We start from the raw sequence: 18201 nt of genomic DNA, 5'->3' as shown, positions 1-18201 counted from the left end.
CAAGGATGTCTTTTTGAGGACACACCTGTTGTTCCTGTCCCCAGGGACACGGTCTAACACCTCTCCTCCCTCCATAGAATTTGTGGCTGGTGTTTTCATCTCTCACTGCATGTGTGTGAATGTGTGTGTGTGTGTGTGTGTGTGTGTGTGTGAAGAGACCAGAAGCCAATGAGAGAGGCTGCATAGGAGAGGAGGGAAGATTGGTCAGAGATGGTCTGTAGAACTTGCAAGATATTCCAGGATCCACCAGGCAACAGGGCTTGTTCTCTCTCTCTCTCTTCCCCTGTCTCCCTCTATCTCTGTCTCTGGCTCTCTGTCCCTCTCATCCCAGGTCTACCAGTAACATCTGTGTCAGTCTGGATATTTGATCTTTCCTTCTTTTTTTTTTTAATTTTATTTTATTATGTTATGTTAGTCACCATACATTACATCGTTAGTTTTTGATGTGGTGATCCGTGATCCGTTGCGTATAACACCCCTTGAACATGTCTGGAGTCAGTTATGTGATACAGCTGTAAAGTTCGACATGGTACCTTTGTCCCCAATAGAGGTTTGGAGATTGACACTTGGGTGTCACATCAAGTTCCTAAGACTCACCCCAGAATTAGGCATTTACCCATCCAGCCCCAGGCTGCCTTGGATGACTGCAGGTCTCCCTTACAGGGTACAAAGGAGCAGAGAAGGAAGGGGCGGGGCAGCTACCAAAAGGAAGAAGTCAGGGGAGGGGCCACCAAAGACCCTCTCATCTGATTTACTGTTTCCACTGAATTCATGACCTCTGGTCAGATTATACCTCAAGGTTTGCCCTCTTCTCTTCACTACCACTGAAATGTCTGGCAGGACCCTTTCCCCAAATTCCCACAGAGAGCACACATGATTGAACTGGATGGTACTGGTTTTGAGGTTCAGATGTTGCATTAGGTAGGATGCAGCTCGAAAACAAGAAATACACCCCCAGATGAACCCAGTGTGGTCTGCGGTGGGTTTTATAGAGCCTGTGGGCTGCGAAAGCCCTTCACAGTTTAAAAAGTTTGAAGACATCAAAGGAAGAATAATGTTTCATGGCCACATATGAAAGTTACATGAAATTCAAGGTCACTGTTTGTCAAGCTTTATGGGAAGGCAGCTTATGGTGGCTTTTGCACTGACAAGGCAGAGTTGAGTAGACTGGAGACATTTTTTAAAAAGATCTTTTATTTATTCATTTGAGAGAGAGAGAGAGAGAGCATGAGATAGAGAGCATGAGCGGGTGGAGGGTCAGAGGGAGAGGGAGAAGCAGGCTCCCTGCTGATCAGGGAGCCTGACCCGGGGCTTGATCCCAGGACCCTGAGATCCTGACCTGAGGTGAAGGCAGATGCTTAACTGACTGAGCCACCCAGGAGCCCCGACTATAGACCATTTTTAAGCCTAAATATTCACTATCCGGCGCTGCCACTCCCACTCTAAGAAATTATAGTTCCTTTATTTCCCGACCACTGAGAATTTCCCAGTGACTGCTTTTCCTAAGGCTCAGCCCCCATCCTTCCTCACCATGGTAGGCCCCCTCCTGCACCTGTTCCCTGGCCTCTTCTCGCCTCAGGATCTCTCCCCCACCTCCATCCTCATCATTCTCTCTCCCAGGGATGGGGTTGGGGGTGGGCATCAGCTCTTATGACTAACTCCGATGAAATCAGGTATGTTTCTGAATAAAATAAGGAATCTGCCACCGGCTTTTCATAAAACACCTGTCTCCCATCAACAGCCTGACGGCACAAAGGTGGGACCAGAGGTGGGACATCCCCACAGCTTCACCGCCCACCACCTGCCTCCCAGCACGTCCCCAAACATTTCCGGACAGTTAGTTTCTCATGTACCATCACAATTTTTAACAAAACAAAAACAGAAAAATAATTTTTCCTTTGGATTTTATTGACCTAAGAGCACTCGAAGAAAATGGACAGTATGTCTGATGTGACGAAGAGCAAAAGAACGTGAAATCGTGTAAAAAAACAAAGAATCTGACACAGAGATGGCGACCCTGAAAACATAAGTCAGCTGATTGCAGAAATCACTGAAAATGCTCAGTGTCCATGAGTAATACTCAAGTTAATTAAAATGGCAAGAAAAATCAAAATGCCTATAATGAGGACAACAGCTATCCCACAATTAGAAAACATCCATCTTGTGACTCTGAGGAGCGCCCCGCAGGCCCAGTTACTCCTGGGGTCTCTCAGGTGTCGCCTTTGCTTTCCCAGCTGTGCCCGCACCCTGTCCAGGTAGGCCCTGTACTCTTCCCCGCAGGCGCCGCCCCCCCTTCGCCGCAGCCTCTGGGCTTCAAAGAAGAGGTCATTGCTGTGGAAGGCGCCCTCGTTCTCCCTCTCCAGCCTCCCCACCACAGCCATCAGCTCGACCAGCTGCGCCTTCTGCTCCTCCCCGGTGGCCATGTTGTTGAAGCCACAGTACCTCCTCCCACACTCCCCCACCAGGCTCCTCAGGCTCTGGTTGTCCGTGTGTGTGACGTAATCATGCAAGGACTCGCCGTCCAAGTCCTCCTTGTGGGTGAAGAGGACCACCACGTGCTTCATGACTCCTGCCCCGAAGACCTCCTTCACCCTCCTCACGGCCACCGTGTCCTGGGCAGTGAAGCGCCCCAGCTGGGTCACCAGCAGCAGTACATGGGGCCCCGGGGCAGAGAGCAGGTAGCAGTCCCCGATGTCCTTGTACATCTCTTGGGTCTGAGCCTCTGCCTCAAAAATGGAGGGCGTGTCAACCACCAGGATGTTCCTTCCGTTCCAGGTCCCTGTCTCGCCCTGGCACGTTTTGGTCACAGGCTGGGTCCCCAGCCTGGACTCAAACACTGGCTGGCGGAGAATGCTGTTCCCTGTGGCACTTTTCCCAGTGCCTGTCTTGCCCACCAGGACGATCCTCAGTGAGGTGGATGTTGCAAACCAGTTATCTTCCTCTCTGCCTAGAAAAAACAATTTTTTGTGTCTCACTAAGTTGGTGATTCTTAAGGTTTTCAGGTCTTGGACCTTCATGATATCTCATGAAACTCGTGGACCTCCCTCCCCAAAATCAATCCTATCTAAATACATACGGAAGTTTGTATACAACTTTAGGATGCCCGTGGATCATAGAAAGCCTACGTTAGAAGCTCATGCTCGGACCCACAGCCCAGGGAGGAAGTGCCCTAGGATCTCCAAGCACTTCCTCTAGAGCAGGGAAAACAGGGCTTTTTGGGGAACAGGACTGTGGTCCCCATGCTTTTCTACAGATGGTGCTTTGGCCAATTTCATGCTAAATAAATATAAGTTTAGAAGGAGGCAGGGGACGAGAAGTCACAAAGGAGAAAATATTATACCCTTTTCCACCCCTACATCCCCATCATACTCCCACAGCGGCGCTCAACACATGCATCTGAACCTCAGGGGAAAAGGACATCTCAGAGGTCAGAGGTGCAATGACCTCCACCAAGGACCAGCTGAATGTCCCGGGTCTCTGCTCTTGGGGTGGGCACTTGGATCTTTGAAACTGAGGTGACAGAAGATCATGAATGTCAAGGACAAAGTCCGGGAGATGCCCCTGGATGGGAAGCTGGTGAAGAGTGAGGGGCATTAGAAGCACGGGGGTTGGAGAGATCTGGCCGACCGAATCGCAGGAGATGACTACAGAATGGTGTTGGGGAGGGTGACACTGAGCCAAGAGTAAAATCTTCAAAGGGTGAAGGCGGGTGAGAACCCCAGGACTTTTAGAGTTCTTATGAGTTCAAATGAATTAAGTTCATTTCAGCCTCCTAAAATCTCTTACTTTATTCTTTCTACTCTGTGTTGGTTCTTCCTTTCCTTCAGTATTGGTAACAAGCATGATTCCTAAATCTCTATGGGAACTTTTCCTCTTTCCAGTTGGGAGCAGACCGGGAAAGAGAAGTTGTTTTCACAATCTGGTTCCAAATCCTTCAGACTCTGACTTGGGAGTTTCACTTCCACATTTCCCACCAATCGTGTGGGTGACAGTGGATGGGGTGATGACCACAGGGAAGGTAGAGAACAAGTGATTTTTGCCTCTTTCTTCTTCCCTTTTTTTTAAATTTTTATTTTTTTAAAGATTTTATTTATTTATTTGAGAGAGAAAGAGAAATAGCACGAGTATGAGGGGTAGAAGGAGACAGAGAGAGAATATGAAGGAGACTCCATACTGAGCATGGAGCATGACACGGGGCTCGATCCCAGGACCCTGGGAGCATGACCCGAGCTGAAACCAAGAGTCAGACGCTCAACTGACTGAGCCACCCAGATGCCCCTCTTCTTCACTTTAAAATAACAGGGTTTCTATCCCTGTGTTTGAAGTGGGGGTTGATGGAGAGAGAACGGCGACTCTCCCGGGTGCCTGGAGCTCCTGAGAACGTCCAGGCTTCCTTACCTTCAGCCATCGTTCCGTATCTGCCCCTCTGAAGCCCTTCCATCCTCTTCTGGAATAGAAAACAGGAAAGGAATAAAAGCAAGTATCCATATAGGAGTTGCTAAGGCCTGAGAACACTTTTAATGCAGACATCTAAGAATAATTATCCTAGGATGAGCCATTTCCACTGCTAATTTTTGAACTCATATTATACTTTCAAATACCTATGACAAACTTTAGGCAAACCCCAGGCGAAGTTAGCTTATGTTAACGCAATGCACTTGTTGCTTTTTTTTTTGCAACTTATAGGAAATTAGGAAATATTTTAAAACAGATCAGTTGATTCTCTCTCTCCAACTTGAAATGAAATGAAAAAAACCATTCTTCTGTGGAACCAGGAGTGGGACATTATTATTAGCGTTTGCAATCAAAGTAGGTGAACTTGCTAGAATACAGAAAAAAAAAAACTGCCTTGCTGTAAATGACATTGGTTTGTCTGAAGTACTGAGAATTTCCAGTCCCACAAGCTGTGTCAGATGGATATTCCAGGGGCAAAGAGGAAAGCACAAGGTTCCTTCCAGTGGGAGGGCTGAGTGGGGACAAGGACTCCTTCAGGGACTGACAGCGGAGGAAAGAGTGGTAGAGAGCCGAGCACTGACACCTTCCTTACCCCTTCCAACCCCCACCCCACCCCCCATCAGGGAGTTGGTGGAGAGAAGGTGGTGCCATAACTGAAGGGAAAGAATCAACATTCAGGACAAATTCAAGATACCTCATCCTCATCGCCTGCTCAGATTTTAATCCAGTTTCTTTCCTGGTGGGCTCTGAGGTCCTGGTCTCCCAATATCATCATTTTTGTATCCCAGCAGATTTAACCAGAAATCAACACAACCATTGGCATGAAAGTTTCATTGGAATGAGGCAGGACATTGGGTCCTTCTTCTGGGGGTTAGAAAAGGCAAGTGCGCACAAGACACGCAACCGTAATTAAGATGAGCTCTGAGGCTGTATTGTATTTATTCAGTTTTAAAGGTGATGTGGTTATGAAACCACCTTATTAAGTGGTGAAGTCCACAAAGTTATACAACAAATGGCCACCATTTGCCATGAACGAATGTAAATATTTCAGCATCTGCTGCAGCTGTTCTGTTTGATCGAGAAGTGGAAACATTACACATATAGCTCCATTTACATTTTCCGGCTCCCCAGTCTCAGTCCCCCTTCCCTCTGTCCTTCAGAGGGAACCAATATTCTGAGGATTTTATGGATCATTCTCGTTTGTCTATTTATACTTCTACATACACATGTCTTTATAGATAATGTATAGTACTGTTTTCTATTTGCAACTTTTTATATAAATGATGTTATGTATGCAACATTTTATCAATTTTTGAAAAGATTTTATTTATTTATTTAGAGAGAGCACGAGTGGGGAGAGGGGCAGAGGGAGAGAATCTCAAGCAGACTCCACACTGAGTGTGGAGCCCTACCTGGGGCTCGATCCCACAACCCTGAGATCATGCCCTGAGCCGAAATCAAGAGTCGGACGCTTAATGGACTGAGCCACCCAGGTGCCCCTCAATTATTTATTAGCAAACGTTTAAGCTGTTTCAAACAACATGCTTGCGTCTACAAACAATGCTGCAGAATAATCCCATCTCTGTCCCCCGGCGCACACGTGCAACAAGTTACCTGGGACAGACAGCTGCCCCCTGACTAGATATTGCCAAGTATGACCCCAGGATGGTTGGGCGAACTCCCACTGGCGCCGGCCACAGATGAGAATTCCCAAACCTGCACTTGAACTTGGTGACATTAGACTTAATTTTTTGTTACTCTTAAGGGCATAAGTAAGGACATCTGAATTGGTTTAAACTTGCATTTTACTAATTACCATTGAATCAAAAATGTTTTTCATAGTTTGTTATTCGGGTTGCTTCTGTTATAATGAAATAACTTTTGCTCCTTCTTCCATTCATGCAGTGGATTTTTTTGGCCCTCCTTGGGGGAAACCATCCACTTCCAGGTTATCAGAATATATTAAGGCAACTTCCTTCCTTTGTTTCCTTTCTTCCTTTCCTTCTCCCTCCTTTCCCCCGCTCCCTCCTTTCCTTAAGCCCTGAGAAGAGCATTTTCCTCACGCTTTTGCATGGGCTGTCCTAGCCTCTGGTCAATTATCCGTCTTCTGCTAAAACTGCTCAAATTCTCTGACATCTTTTGTACTTTAGATGACATTTTCTGAGGTTTGGGAACCTCGGAAAATATGCTGGAATCAATCAATTCATGTGATCAAGACCATGATAGAGGTGAGGATGTTGACAATGGGCTTCATCATTGGAAGCATCCTCTCTGCAGCCATCTGTAACCTTCAAAGTTCTTTCCTGTCCATGATTCTAATTGTCCTTCTAAATTCCCTGTGATGTGATCAAAATAGGTGTTGACATGTCTATTTGCATATCAGGAAATTGGACATCAAATGACCTGCCCAAGGTCACCAGATTGCCACAGAGCTAAGATTAAAAAAAGGTGGGGTGCTCCTTGGCCTGCATATTCTCCTTGATTCCACAGGGAGTAAAAGAGATTATTCTAAACAGGTCCACAAGCCTTTTGGAACACCACATACAATGTTACCATCCCACAGTCAGGACATAAACTGATGTTGACAGGCTGGAAGCCTGCCTTAAAATCAACACAGAGAATTGTATTGCAAAACCTTGAGTGCATGTTTTTTCTTCTTTTTTTAAAAGATTATTCAAAAATAAAATTGCAGGGGGAAGGAGTTGCTCTGAATTGAAGCATTTCAGTTTAAAACAATCTGATGTTTTGACTTGATTAAGTGAGACCCAAATGGAGCAATGTGGCTGACACAAAATGCCAGTGAACCTCAGGTTACATTAGCTGAGATGCAGCCCAGGTGGTTCTCCTGAGCCATCTTCTGAGTGGTCAGACTGTAGGGGGAGACATACGTTCCCCCCTGAGGGACAGATTTTTAGGCAGATATTAACAGATTAAGAAAGCGTGCAGGGCCGCCTGGGTGGCTCAGTTGGTTAAGGGTCCGACTCTTGATTTTGGCGCAGGTCACGATCTCAGGGTCTTGAGATCAAGTCCCTTGCCTGACTTGGTACTCAGTGCGGTGTCTGCTTGAGATTCTCTCCCTCATCCTCCCACCCTTGCCTGGGTGCATGCTCTCTCTAAAACAAAACAAATAAGTAAAATCTTAAAAAAGAACGTGTCCAGAGGCAAGTCAGAAATGATATTGACAGAAAAGCTATAAATGAGTCGTAGACAAAATAGTAACAGGATGGTAAAGCATCAGAAAAGACTGGGGGAAGCACCTGTAGCTGAAGGAATGCCGTATGTGTCAATCTCAGAGCAGGCCAAAGTGAGAGAACAGGGAATGGAGGCAGATTTCTCCTCCAAAAGGACAATTCTGCCTCATCTCCTCCAAAACGGGACCAGGTGTCACCAGAGAGTGGCAAGCAGCGAGCAAGCAGAGATTATGACGGCATCAGACAGGGATAGTAGGAGGATCTAGCTTAGGTAAGAGTTTAAGACAAAGAAACGTAATGTACATTCTGATTTTTAAATTATATGAGCCTGATTTTATTTTTTATTTTTATCAAACTTGAGAAAGCAGGCTCTCTAATGCTGTTCTAAGAAGGATAAAAATACTTCCTGTCTGCCTTATTCTTAAGTATCTCCTTCACTCATCTGCCGAGTCCCTACATTTCCTGGTATGAGTGACACTGGTTGGGTACTTTAGTCATTGTGATGTTGTGATGTGTCTTTCACGGAAGGGTTAACAGACAAAAGGATTGTTCCCATATGTCCTGAGCATAGTCTGTTTGCCTTAGAATAGAGTCCCTCCTCATGTCACAGGAAATGGGGGGCGGGGGGATTTGAGAGAGAATGGAATGGCTTCCAGATCAAAGTCATGAGACAACGCCCCCTGAGGAGTCTCCTTTGAAAGGCTGGGTTCATGGGTGGTGAGAAAATAATGATTCCATATTTGCCATTTGGAACCCTGAGAATCCATCTTCTCCCAGACAGACCTTTTGGACGGAGAAGACTCCGTCATGAAATCGCTGGGTTGTGAGCACAGGGTGAGAGGTTCCCAGCCTGTTTCCCGGCCACCCGAGTCCACTGTGCACGACACTCAGACCATCACCGGCCGGGTCCACTGAGGGGCGAACCCACAAGGGCGGTAGCCTGGGTGAGATCACAGCAGAGTCCCCAGCTGGGGCCAGACCCGGGGCCCTCAGACCCCCAAAGATGCTGGGACCCGCACCGGGTTCCCCTTACCAGGCGCAGCGCTGCGGGCTCCGTGCTGGACGGCGGCTCCCCAGGCTGCTCTCAGGGCGCAGGCAGCTCTGGGCGGTGGGGAGCGGGCGGCTCTCCCCGCGGCTCTCGGGGCGCAGGCGGCTCTGGGGCGCGGGCGGGCGGGCGGCTCTCGTGGCGGCTGCAGGTTCTCGGGGCTGCTCTCCAGGAGGCGAGGGCGCAGCAGGAAGCGGGGGTGGGGGTGCGGCTGGGGAGGAGCTGCGAGTGAAGCCTTAGGTTCCAGGGCTGGGCCTGGGGGCCAGAAGGCAAAGGGGCTTAGGGAGCACGGCCCCCCACTCCGACCAGGACAGACCCCCGGGGTCCGCGGCGGAACTGCTGCCCTCAGCACCGGGAGAGCAGGGAGCAACGGGCATGTGGCTCCCTTAAGGGGTCAACTCCTGCCCCAGCCTGCCAGGGTCGCCATGCTTCCTCCCATTTCCTTTTTAGGACTCCTTGAAATAAGCAGAACGTGGAGGTAGAGGCTCTGAAGGCGGTGATGGACCCCCCCCAGGTTAAGAAACGCTCCCATGACCTAGTGGGGCGCCAGCCACTCCCCTCAGCCCCTGTGGCAGGAGCACCTGCTCCGCGGGAGTCCCCAGACCCCTGGTCAAGGCTCTGTTTCTAGAATACTCCTGCCTACCAGGGACAGAAAGGCTGTGCTGGTCCACAGAGGGGCTGAAAGAACAGCTCTAAGCACGGGATTTGAAGGACGTGCCAGACCCGTTGTGCTGGCTGCCCCTTCTCTGTCCTCTGACGAACCAGCCCTAAGGGGCTTTAGGGGTCTGGAGCTCCTGGGCCCATTTATTGGCGGTGGGGGTGGGTGGGGCGGGGAGGGTTGGGAGGCTGTGGCTCTTCTTTTTGTCTACTGATCGCACAGTTAAGGCTACAGTTGTGAATAGAAAACAATTACTTTGCGTTTGTTTCTCTTGCCATAGGGAGCTGTTGGGGCCACAGCAAAATACAAAGCTTCTGCACAGCAAAGGAAACAATCCACAAAACTGAAAGACAACCTACTCTATTTGCAGCACCATTTACAAGAGCCACACTACAGAAGCAATAGATGAATGGGTGAAGAAGATCTGGTATATATGCAATGGATCATTATTTAGCCATAAAAACAAAATCTTGCCATTTGCAACCTGGACGGATGTAAAGGGTGTAAGGCAAATGAGATAAGTCAGAGAAAGACAAATACCCTATGATTTCACTCATATGTGGAATTTAAGGAAGGAAACAAATGAACAAAGAAAACAAAGAGATAACCCAAGAAACAGACTCTTAACCATAGAGAACAAACTGATGGTTACCAGAGGGGAGGTGGGTGGAGAGTGGGTGAAATAGGTCATGGGGATTCAGAGTACATTTATCGCGATGAGCAGTGAGTAACGCTTAGAACTGTTCAATCACTATATTGAACACCTGAAACTCACATAGCACTGTATGTTAACTACACTGGAATTAGAATTAAACAAATAAGCAAAAACCAGTTACGTTGCAAAGCAAGATCCAGAACACAACACGTGCTTAGGCAGGGACCAGTCTTGTCCTAGAGAATCTCCAGATTCCTTTCTGTTCATATTGGAAGGTAGGCTTAGAGTCACCTAATCATCATTGTCTGTGATTTTGGGGGGAATATAATTTAAAACAATCTCCTGCCAACTTGGAAAACCTCCCCATTAAAATGGAAGAGAAAGAAAACAGTTCTATCTTTGAACAGGCATGAAACCAGAATGCGATGTGTATCACAGGCGATCCTCCGAGAGATTGCGAAGACAAGGACACTGTAGCCCGCTGTGCAGCCAAGCAGATGCAGCCCACTATGGATGAACTGTGACTACTCCTCAAGTCAGAGGCCCTGACAATACTATTTGTTACACACAGTTATGAGGAGCGTAGATTATAGTAAATCTTGCAATCAGGGAGTGTGAATCCTCCAACTTTTTCTTGTTCAAAATAGTTTTAGTTCTTTGTTTTTTTGTATAAATTTTAGAAGAAGCTTGTGAATATCTACCAAAAATCCCACTCGGATTTTGACTGAGATTGCGTTGCTCTGTTGATGAAATTAGGAGAGGATTGACATCTTAATAATATTGAATTTTCTGATCTACAAACATAGGCTATCTCTCCATTTATTTAGGTCTTCTTTGATTTTTTGCATCAACATTTGTAGTTTTCAGCATTAAAATCTTAGATTTATCCCAGAGTAGTTCATGGTTTTTAATGCTATTATAAGAGTACTGATGATTTAATTCCAATTTCCAATGGTTCATTGCTAATAATCGATCCTTGCATGTTGACCTTGCATTCTCCTACCTTGCTAAGCTAATTTATTAGTTCTGGAATATTTTTTCCCTTTTTGGGATTTTCTGCATAGATAATCATGTCATCTCTGAATAAAGAGAGCTTTATTATTTCCTTTCCACTTTTTATGACTTGGGTTTTTGGTTGTTGTTGTTGTTGTTGTTTTCCTTGCCTCATTTCACTGGCTGGATGTCCAATGGGATGTTGAACTGGAGTGATCAGGGTGGACATCCTGGCCTTTTCCTGACCTTAAGGGGAAAGTCTCCAGCCTTATGCCTCCTGTATTCTTACTGATTTTCTGTCTATGTGTTTTACTGAATACTAAGACAGGAGGTTAAAGTCTCCAAGTATACTTTTGGATTTATCTATCCTTTTGATTTGTTTAGATTTTGCTTCACGTATTTTGAAGAAGCTTTAGGTGCACACATTTTTAGGATTATGAAGTCTTCCTAGTAAGTTGACATATTTATCTTTCTGTAATGTCTGTATCTTTTTCTTAAAGAAAAATTTATTTATTTATGAGAGAGAGAGAGAGACAGATAATGAGCAAGTGGGGCAGAGGGAGAGAGAATCTCAAGCAGATTTCATGCTGAGTCAGAGCCCAATGTGGGGCTCCATCTCACAACGCTGAGATCACGACCTGAGCTGAAACTAAGAGTCAGTTGCTTAACTGACTGAGCCAGCCAGGCGTGCTTTTCTTTGATAATATTCCTTGTTTGTAACCTATTTTTCTATTAATATAGTGATTCAGCTTTCTTTTCATTAGTGTTTTCATGGTATTTCTTTACCCATCCTTTGACTTTTAACCTATCTATATGGTTGTGGTAGACAGAATTCTAAGATGGGCCCCAGGCTCCCTTTGTTCCTGGTGTACATGCCCTGGACTATCCCCTTCCCTTGAGCATGGGCAGACCTGTGAATAGGATGGAGGCCACTTCCCATGGCAAAGGTGAAGGGACTCTGCCATGGAATTAAGGTCCCTAAATGCTGGTTTTAGGTTAGTCAAAGGGGGATTATACCAGGTGGGCCTGACCTAATCAAAAAAGTTTGAAAAGCAAGAGTTTCTCCTGCTGGCTTTGAAGAAAGCAAATATTCCGTATTGGGAACCCCCTATCAAGAGGGGCAGCAGCCTTGGCCAATGGTGGGAGCTCATGCACACGCGGCCCCGGAAGGCCAAGCTGGGGATGCCGGCCCTCCCCTCAACCCCAGCCCCTTCCCTGCTGCCCCTTGGGTTGCCAAGTTGCTCCTTCATCTTGTTAGAGCTTGTTTGAATCCCTAGCTCAGAGCCCCTGTGTGAACCTGGCGGGGCTGCTGAGGATGCTAAAGAGGGGGATCACTAATAGAATTTTGCCCAGCCACGCGTCATAGAGCCCAGCTCACTGCCACAGGGGCCTGAGGCCCCATGACCGCAGCTCACCCCGACGTCTATCCTGCTACCCCATTAACCGGGGGCATCTGAGCACAGGTGTGTAGGCCCCTGCTTCTCCAGGTGGAGCTGGGATGGCTCTAGGGCCCCTCTCACAACCTCCTTCTTTCCCCAGCCCTGAACCCTGGGCCAGGTGAGGAGGTGTCTCCTCTGGCGTCCAATCTGGACTAGAGCTTGGCTGATTTAAAGAGAAGGACTTCCTCTAAAGTGTTTTGTCACATTCTGAAATAGAAATAAGGAAATCCTATCAGTTGGTGACACAACCCAAGGATGGCATCTGATTTCTAATGATGTGGCCTACAAGCACTTTCCTGGGCTGGCCCACCCCCACAAAACTCTACAGGACCAGCATACCCTCCTAATTTCAGGTGCTCTGAGGCCTTGTGCGCGGGGGCCTGCAGCTCCCTCTCCTCTCCATTGCCTGAGAAGAGCCTGGGTTTTTTTGTTTTGTTTCGTTTTGTTTTGTTTTTTTGCATAAAAGTCCAGATCAATAACCACATTGAAGACATTACCCAAATTTGTACTTCACTTTGGTGAGACAGGAACCGCAATCACTCCTAGAAAATTGGGAAATATTATTTTCAGTATAGTTCCATTTGTCTTTTTGGCAGTAAATTATTGTAAAGTAAATAGACTGATTAATAGAAGTAAACATTAACATGCATGAACCTGACATCTCTTTCACAGGGAATAAAAGCCAGAAGGACCCCGAAGGCGGACATGTAGCCGTATGTAAGAACTAGACAGGGAGTAGGGAGGGTCGTGTGTGCTTCGGTCAGTTGGTGTGCCCCCAGTCTGTTTCATATGTTGAAAACTCAGCGGCCAAGGGGCTGGTCGTAGGAGGTGTGGTGGCTGGGAGCTGAGTATGCGGGAAAGAGCTTTCCCTCCGCCTCAGCGCCAAGTACTTGGTGTCTTTCCGGCCAGGCTCCCAGTCCTTGGAAGGGCGGCTCCTGGGAGGGCCACGTCCCAGGGGAAGGTTTTGCGGGAGCCCGGCCCTGGCGGGACGCTGCCTGGCCGATCCCCGCCAGGGAAGGAGGAAAGAAGAGCCTGTGGGCCCCGCAGGCACACCGCACGAGCGGCGCAGCGACCCTCAGCCGACGGGCCCGAGTCCTCCTTGGACCGTCAGTCGGGACTGAGCTCCCGCAAGGCCTGCGGTCTGAGGCGCCAGAGCAGCAGGCCGAGCAGCAGCGCGCCCCCGAGCAGCACGAGCGCCCGCCGTCCCCCGCGCGCCGCCGCCTCCAGCCAGCGCCGCCCCCGCCCCCGCCCCCGCCCCGGGCCGCCGGCCGCCAGCAGCTGCGCCACCCGCCGGAGCCTGAGGTCGGGGGGCGCGTGGCGCAGGGCCTCGGCCAGGCCGTACACGGCGTTGGTGAAGGGCGCGCCCGCGTGCTCCCGCGCCAGCCGCTCCACCAGCGCCAGCAGCTCCTCCACCTGCGCGTCGCGCGCCGCGCCCGCCTCCCGGTTGCTCAGGGCGCACACGCGGCCGCCGCACTCGGCCACCAGGGCCCGCAGCGCGCGGTTGTCGGTGTCGCGCACGTAGTCGTGCAGCGAGGCCCCGTCCAGGTCCTCCGCGCGGGTGAAGACGAGCACGGCCCGCGCCAGGACGCCGGCCCCGAAGAGCTGGCGGACGCCGCGCACGGCCTGCTCGTCCTGGGCGGTGAAGCGGCCCAGCTGGGTGACCAGCAGCAGCGCGTGCGGCCCGGGCGCCGACAGCAGGTAGCAGCGGCCCCGCTCGGCGCAGTCCGGGTCGGCGCGGCGGCCGTCGGCGCTGAAGAGGTCCGGGGTGTCGGTGACGTCGACGCGCCAGCGGGCCCAGCGGCGGCTCCCCAGGGCGCAGGTCCTGGTCACCGGCGTGGACGCGAGCCTGGACGGGAAGCGCCTGTGGCCCAGGATGCTGTTGCCCGTGGCGCTCTTGCCCGCGCCGGTCTTGCCGGCCAGGACGAGCCTGAGCCGGGGCTCGTGCGCGGGCGGCGCGTCGTCCGGGTCCTCGGGACCTGTGAGGACACAGTAGGCGTGGGCTGCCCGCCGCGGACCCGCGTCCCGCTCCCGCGGGCCCCGGGGGCGCCTGTGGAACACGGCAGAGCACCAGGCCTGGGGCTTCTGCTGGTCCCAGCGAGCCCTTCCTCGGGGGTCTGGTCAGAGCTCGTTGCGCCCCGGGGCGTCTGTGCCCCTGTCTCTTCGGTCTTTGGCCTCAGCACAGGCCCCTGTCCCCGCTGCAGCAGCTGGAGCGCATGTCCCTGGAGGGCACCCGTCCGTGACGGCAGGCCCGGACCCCGCGGACGTGATCTCCGGGCCCGCACGCGCTGCAGACCTGTTGCTGCCCGACGCCTGCCCTGGCCTCCGGGCTGCTGGTCCCAGGCGCCGTCCCAGCGTCGCAGCCAGGAGAGGCGGGAGGGCACGGAGGCCCGGGAGTGAAGGGCTGGCTGCCGTCCCGGCCACCGCGCGTTGGAATCACAGCCCCGGCTGTGCCCGCCGTGTAACCGTGGGGAAGTTGCCCCATCGGAGTGTTAAACCTCTTCTGCAGGGATGGGAGTGGTGACAGAGAGTTGTTTCTCCCGGGGTTGCTCGGAGGATTAGGGGAGCTGGTCTCTTTCCTTCTTCCCTCCTTCCCTCTTCCCCTCCTCCTCCCTAGCTCTTACACCTGCTGCCGGGAAGATACCTGTTAAGCCCCCATCCTTGTTCTCTAGCGCATTCTACCTGGTAAATCGTGTTCCCTCTCATTCCCTCCACCTCCGCTTCGGTGGGGGTCAGAGTAGATTTCTTATCCTCGGTTTAGCCTCTGGGTTGGGAGGCACAGACTAGTCAAAGCACTTAATATCTCACAGTAGGGCAGGGGCAGAGATGCAGCACAAAGGCAAATCTGGGCTCTTGCTGTTTCAGCCCAGCATGGAGACACCTCTGGGATTTGTGTCCGTTCCGTCTTGACTTAGCGCATCCCCTTGTTCCCCAGAGCTGACACCTGAGGCCAGTACACACCGCGAGGCAATTCTTACCATAGGCATTTTCTTCATCCCTTGCCATCTTCCGTCCTCCCATTTGCCTGAAAGAGCCCCAAACACAATTTGTTCATTCATTCATTCATTCATTCATTCATCCACTAGGTATAACTACCTATGTGGGTCAGGCAAGGTCCAAAACGCTGGTGGCACGCCAGTGAAAAGGTCCAGGCTCCTGCCTTCCCCTGACATCAGCATATAGGGAAGAACCCTGGAAGGACCTGGCTGGCGTTGGAACGATACCGGGAGAACATTTGGTGACTTTTCAGGGACCCCGAATGCAAAAAGCAGAGGGCAGATGATAGCAGGTCCTCTGTGTCAGAGGTGAGCTTTAGATGCTAATGTTTTCCCAGGTGGTTCTGTGTCAGTGACGTAAGCTGTAGGCTCTGAGTTTTCCCAGGAGGTTCCACAGCCAGGGGAGACCGGAAAACCCTGAGAATCCGAAAATTTGCTCAGTGACTTAGGAACCACCTTAGGGCAGTTGGCCTGGGGCAAAAACAAGAAGAGAGTTTGCATTTTGTTTTTGGAAATTGGAAAGAAAACATCCCTGCCGAGCTGATCTGAAGAGCCTGTGATCTGCTCTCAGAAAACCGAATAACTGGGCTTGTGTCATTTGTCTAAGTTTGATCTGTGTGCCTGGGGAGACGGGCCACTGCCCTCCAGCTCCTGATGGTCTTGCCCCAAATCTGAGGCCTCTCAGAGTAAGTGATTATACCCAATGCCGACATGGTTTAATACAGTGAAACTCTTCGTGCTGACGTTTGTCTGAGCACCTGAGAGCCAGGACACAGGCGCGCAGCCCGTCCTCTGTCCGCCTCCCCAGCCCCGTTTCCCGCTCGCCCCCTACTCGGTCAGCTGCCCCGCAGAGAGCGGGTTTCAGCACCTTTCCTTTCCCACCTGTATGCTTGCTCCTCTGACCACTGATTCTCTCCCACGTGTCTGAGTCCTGTCTGTGCCTCACCATCCACTTCATGTCTACCTCTTCATGGCGACACCTGCTGACTGTGCGTGACCGTGTTTTGTCCCGTGGGCACCACATGAGGAAACGCAGAGGGAGGGGCTGCTGGATAACTTGTCTCTGGCCAGAGGACTCATGTGACAGGTTTGCCTGGTACTCAGTCCAAAATGTTTTGTGTTTCTGCAGTAACACCCCTGCCACCCCTCTGAAGCCCTCAGTAAAGGTCACCCCACAGGCCTTAGGTGATGAGTGATCTTGTGCATACAAATCAGCAAACTCCCATAACTGACCCCAGAGCAGAAGTGAAGAAACAGCCGGAAGATTCAGTGCAAAGAACAAGCATTTAGCTAAAGCCAGAAGTCCTTGTCCATGCTGGAAATGAGAGCCTGTGCTATAGAATATTCACGGAAGTCCTGGGCCCTTTGGAACCTCCCACAGGGTTTGGATTGGGATTTGGAGAGTTCCTCCAGAGTTTTTGAGAGCTGAAATCCAGGGTTACAAAGGTGTGTAGTCATTGAAGAATGTAAAACATGGAGACTCCCGTTATCTTAAATGGGATTGTAGATGATTTATCTAGTCCGGTGCTTCTGAACCTGCTATCTTTTGGCAATGTCTAAGGATTCTTTAAAATATATCTATTTCTTTGACATTTGGATTCACAGATCTGTACTTAAAAAAACAAAACAAAAAAAGGTATGTCTCGCCCCACCCCCCGAGTGATCCTAATGCCTTTGGTGGGTGCTCTGAGTTTCTGAGCCATTCACTCCATCCAAGCCCTTCATTTCCAGTGGGGATGAGGGTATGAAGCGGGCTCACAGCCCACGGAGCCCTGGGCGGCTCGGGCTGGGGGGAGAGAAGTGTAAGGGCACGTGTAGGGCAAGGGTTAGAAGATGGTGTTCGTCATGGTCGCTGGCTCCTGCTAGTCCCTGTCGCACACAGGGCTGAGGAGGTGGAGTGTTTGAGGAGGATCCAGCTCACAGACATAATTTTCGCTTTGTACCACAATCTGAGGGTAGACTGGCTTCTTTTTCCTCAGAAATATCTTTCGGCTTTGCTGCATCTGCCCTCGGGGAGTGCCTGCCGGCTTCCCCAGTGTGCTCTGCTCCTGCAGTCCTTCTAGCAAACACCTTCATTACTAGTCGGGGAGTAAGGAAGGGGAAAAGATTTAGTCCCAGATAGGAGTGTGTGCAGGCCACGGCTGGAGGAGATGCTTAGCACTTCTTCTGAACTTACTTTGTTTGAAAGTCAGAGCATCCTTCCAAGCCTGGAAGTGTGAAGTGTGAAGTTACCCCTTCCAGACCCCGCTCCCCTTCCTCAAAGGTAGTAGAAGGCAGGTGCTCGCTCAGTGAGCTCACACAGGCCCCCAAGTCCTCACAGCTCCCACTCCCCAGGCGACCCCCTTGCCCTGTGGGCTCACCTTTCCCGCAGCAGTGGTGACAGGCTCTGAAGGTGGCGGAGAGGCCCCTGGCCTAGTGCTTTGCCTTTGGCTGTGAGCGCAGAAGGCTGCCCCTCCCAGCATGGGGAGGAAGTGTCCTAGCCTCTCAGAGCTCAGAGCCCCGGAGGGAGGGTGACAATTTAAAGGGACAGGACCATGGCCAGCCTTTCCGATGGAAAACCCAACCCCTGCTTTGGACTGTGGCGATGTTTTCCAAAGGTCCCTGTGACCCCCCCCACCTTATCCCCAGGACGGGCTGTAACCTCAGAGAAGAGCAGTTGAGGTTTCTGAGGCCTGTTTCAGTTCCAACCTCTGCCCAATCTTACCTCCAGTTGCCTTTTTTTTAGGTGTTTTCCTATGAAATGGCCTCTTGAGAGTCTCCTTCCCTCAACTG

At 50.5% G+C, this 18201-nt stretch overlaps 2 protein-coding genes across 4 annotated transcripts; both read right to left on the bottom strand.

Moving 5' to 3' along the window:
- Window positions 1-1887: 1887 nt before the first annotated feature.
- On the bottom strand, window positions 1888-8832 carry GIMAP5 (GTPase, IMAP family member 5). Of its 3 annotated transcripts, none has more exons than XM_036102140.2 (3): window positions 8680-8832; window positions 4399-4447; window positions 1888-2947 (listed from the first exon to the last, which is right to left on the bottom strand). In XM_036102140.2, the coding sequence occupies exons 2-3, from the start codon at window positions 4439-4441 to the stop codon at window positions 2061-2063; spliced, it is 930 nt and encodes a 309-aa protein (XP_035958033.2). In that variant the 5' UTR covers window positions 4442-4447; window positions 8680-8832; the 3' UTR covers window positions 1888-2060. The 3 variants fall into 3 exon arrangements, with proteins under 3 accessions (XP_035958033.2, XP_035958034.2, XP_035958032.2); XM_036102141.2 differs by lacking the exon at window positions 8680-8832 and adding an exon at window positions 5150-8654; XM_036102139.2 differs by lacking the exon at window positions 8680-8832 and having other exon boundaries at window positions 4399-8654.
- Window positions 8833-12981: 4149 nt separating this feature from the next.
- Window positions 12982-17933, bottom strand: LOC118550306 (GTPase IMAP family member 1-like). Its single transcript, XM_036115233.2, has 3 exons — window positions 17790-17933; window positions 15412-15458; window positions 12982-14412 (listed from the first exon to the last, which is right to left on the bottom strand). Exons 2-3 carry the CDS (start codon window positions 15452-15454, stop codon window positions 13544-13546), a joined length of 912 nt encoding a protein of 303 aa, XP_035971126.2. The 5' UTR covers window positions 15455-15458; window positions 17790-17933; the 3' UTR covers window positions 12982-13543.
- Between the last annotated feature and the right edge of the window lie 268 nt (window positions 17934-18201).

The sequence above is a fragment of the Halichoerus grypus genome, chromosome 12 (genome assembly GCF_964656455.1).
Source record: "Halichoerus grypus chromosome 12, mHalGry1.hap1.1, whole genome shotgun sequence".
NCBI lineage: Eukaryota > Metazoa > Chordata > Mammalia > Carnivora > Phocidae > Halichoerus > Halichoerus grypus.
This window is presented reverse-complemented; position numbering and strand designations above follow the sequence as displayed.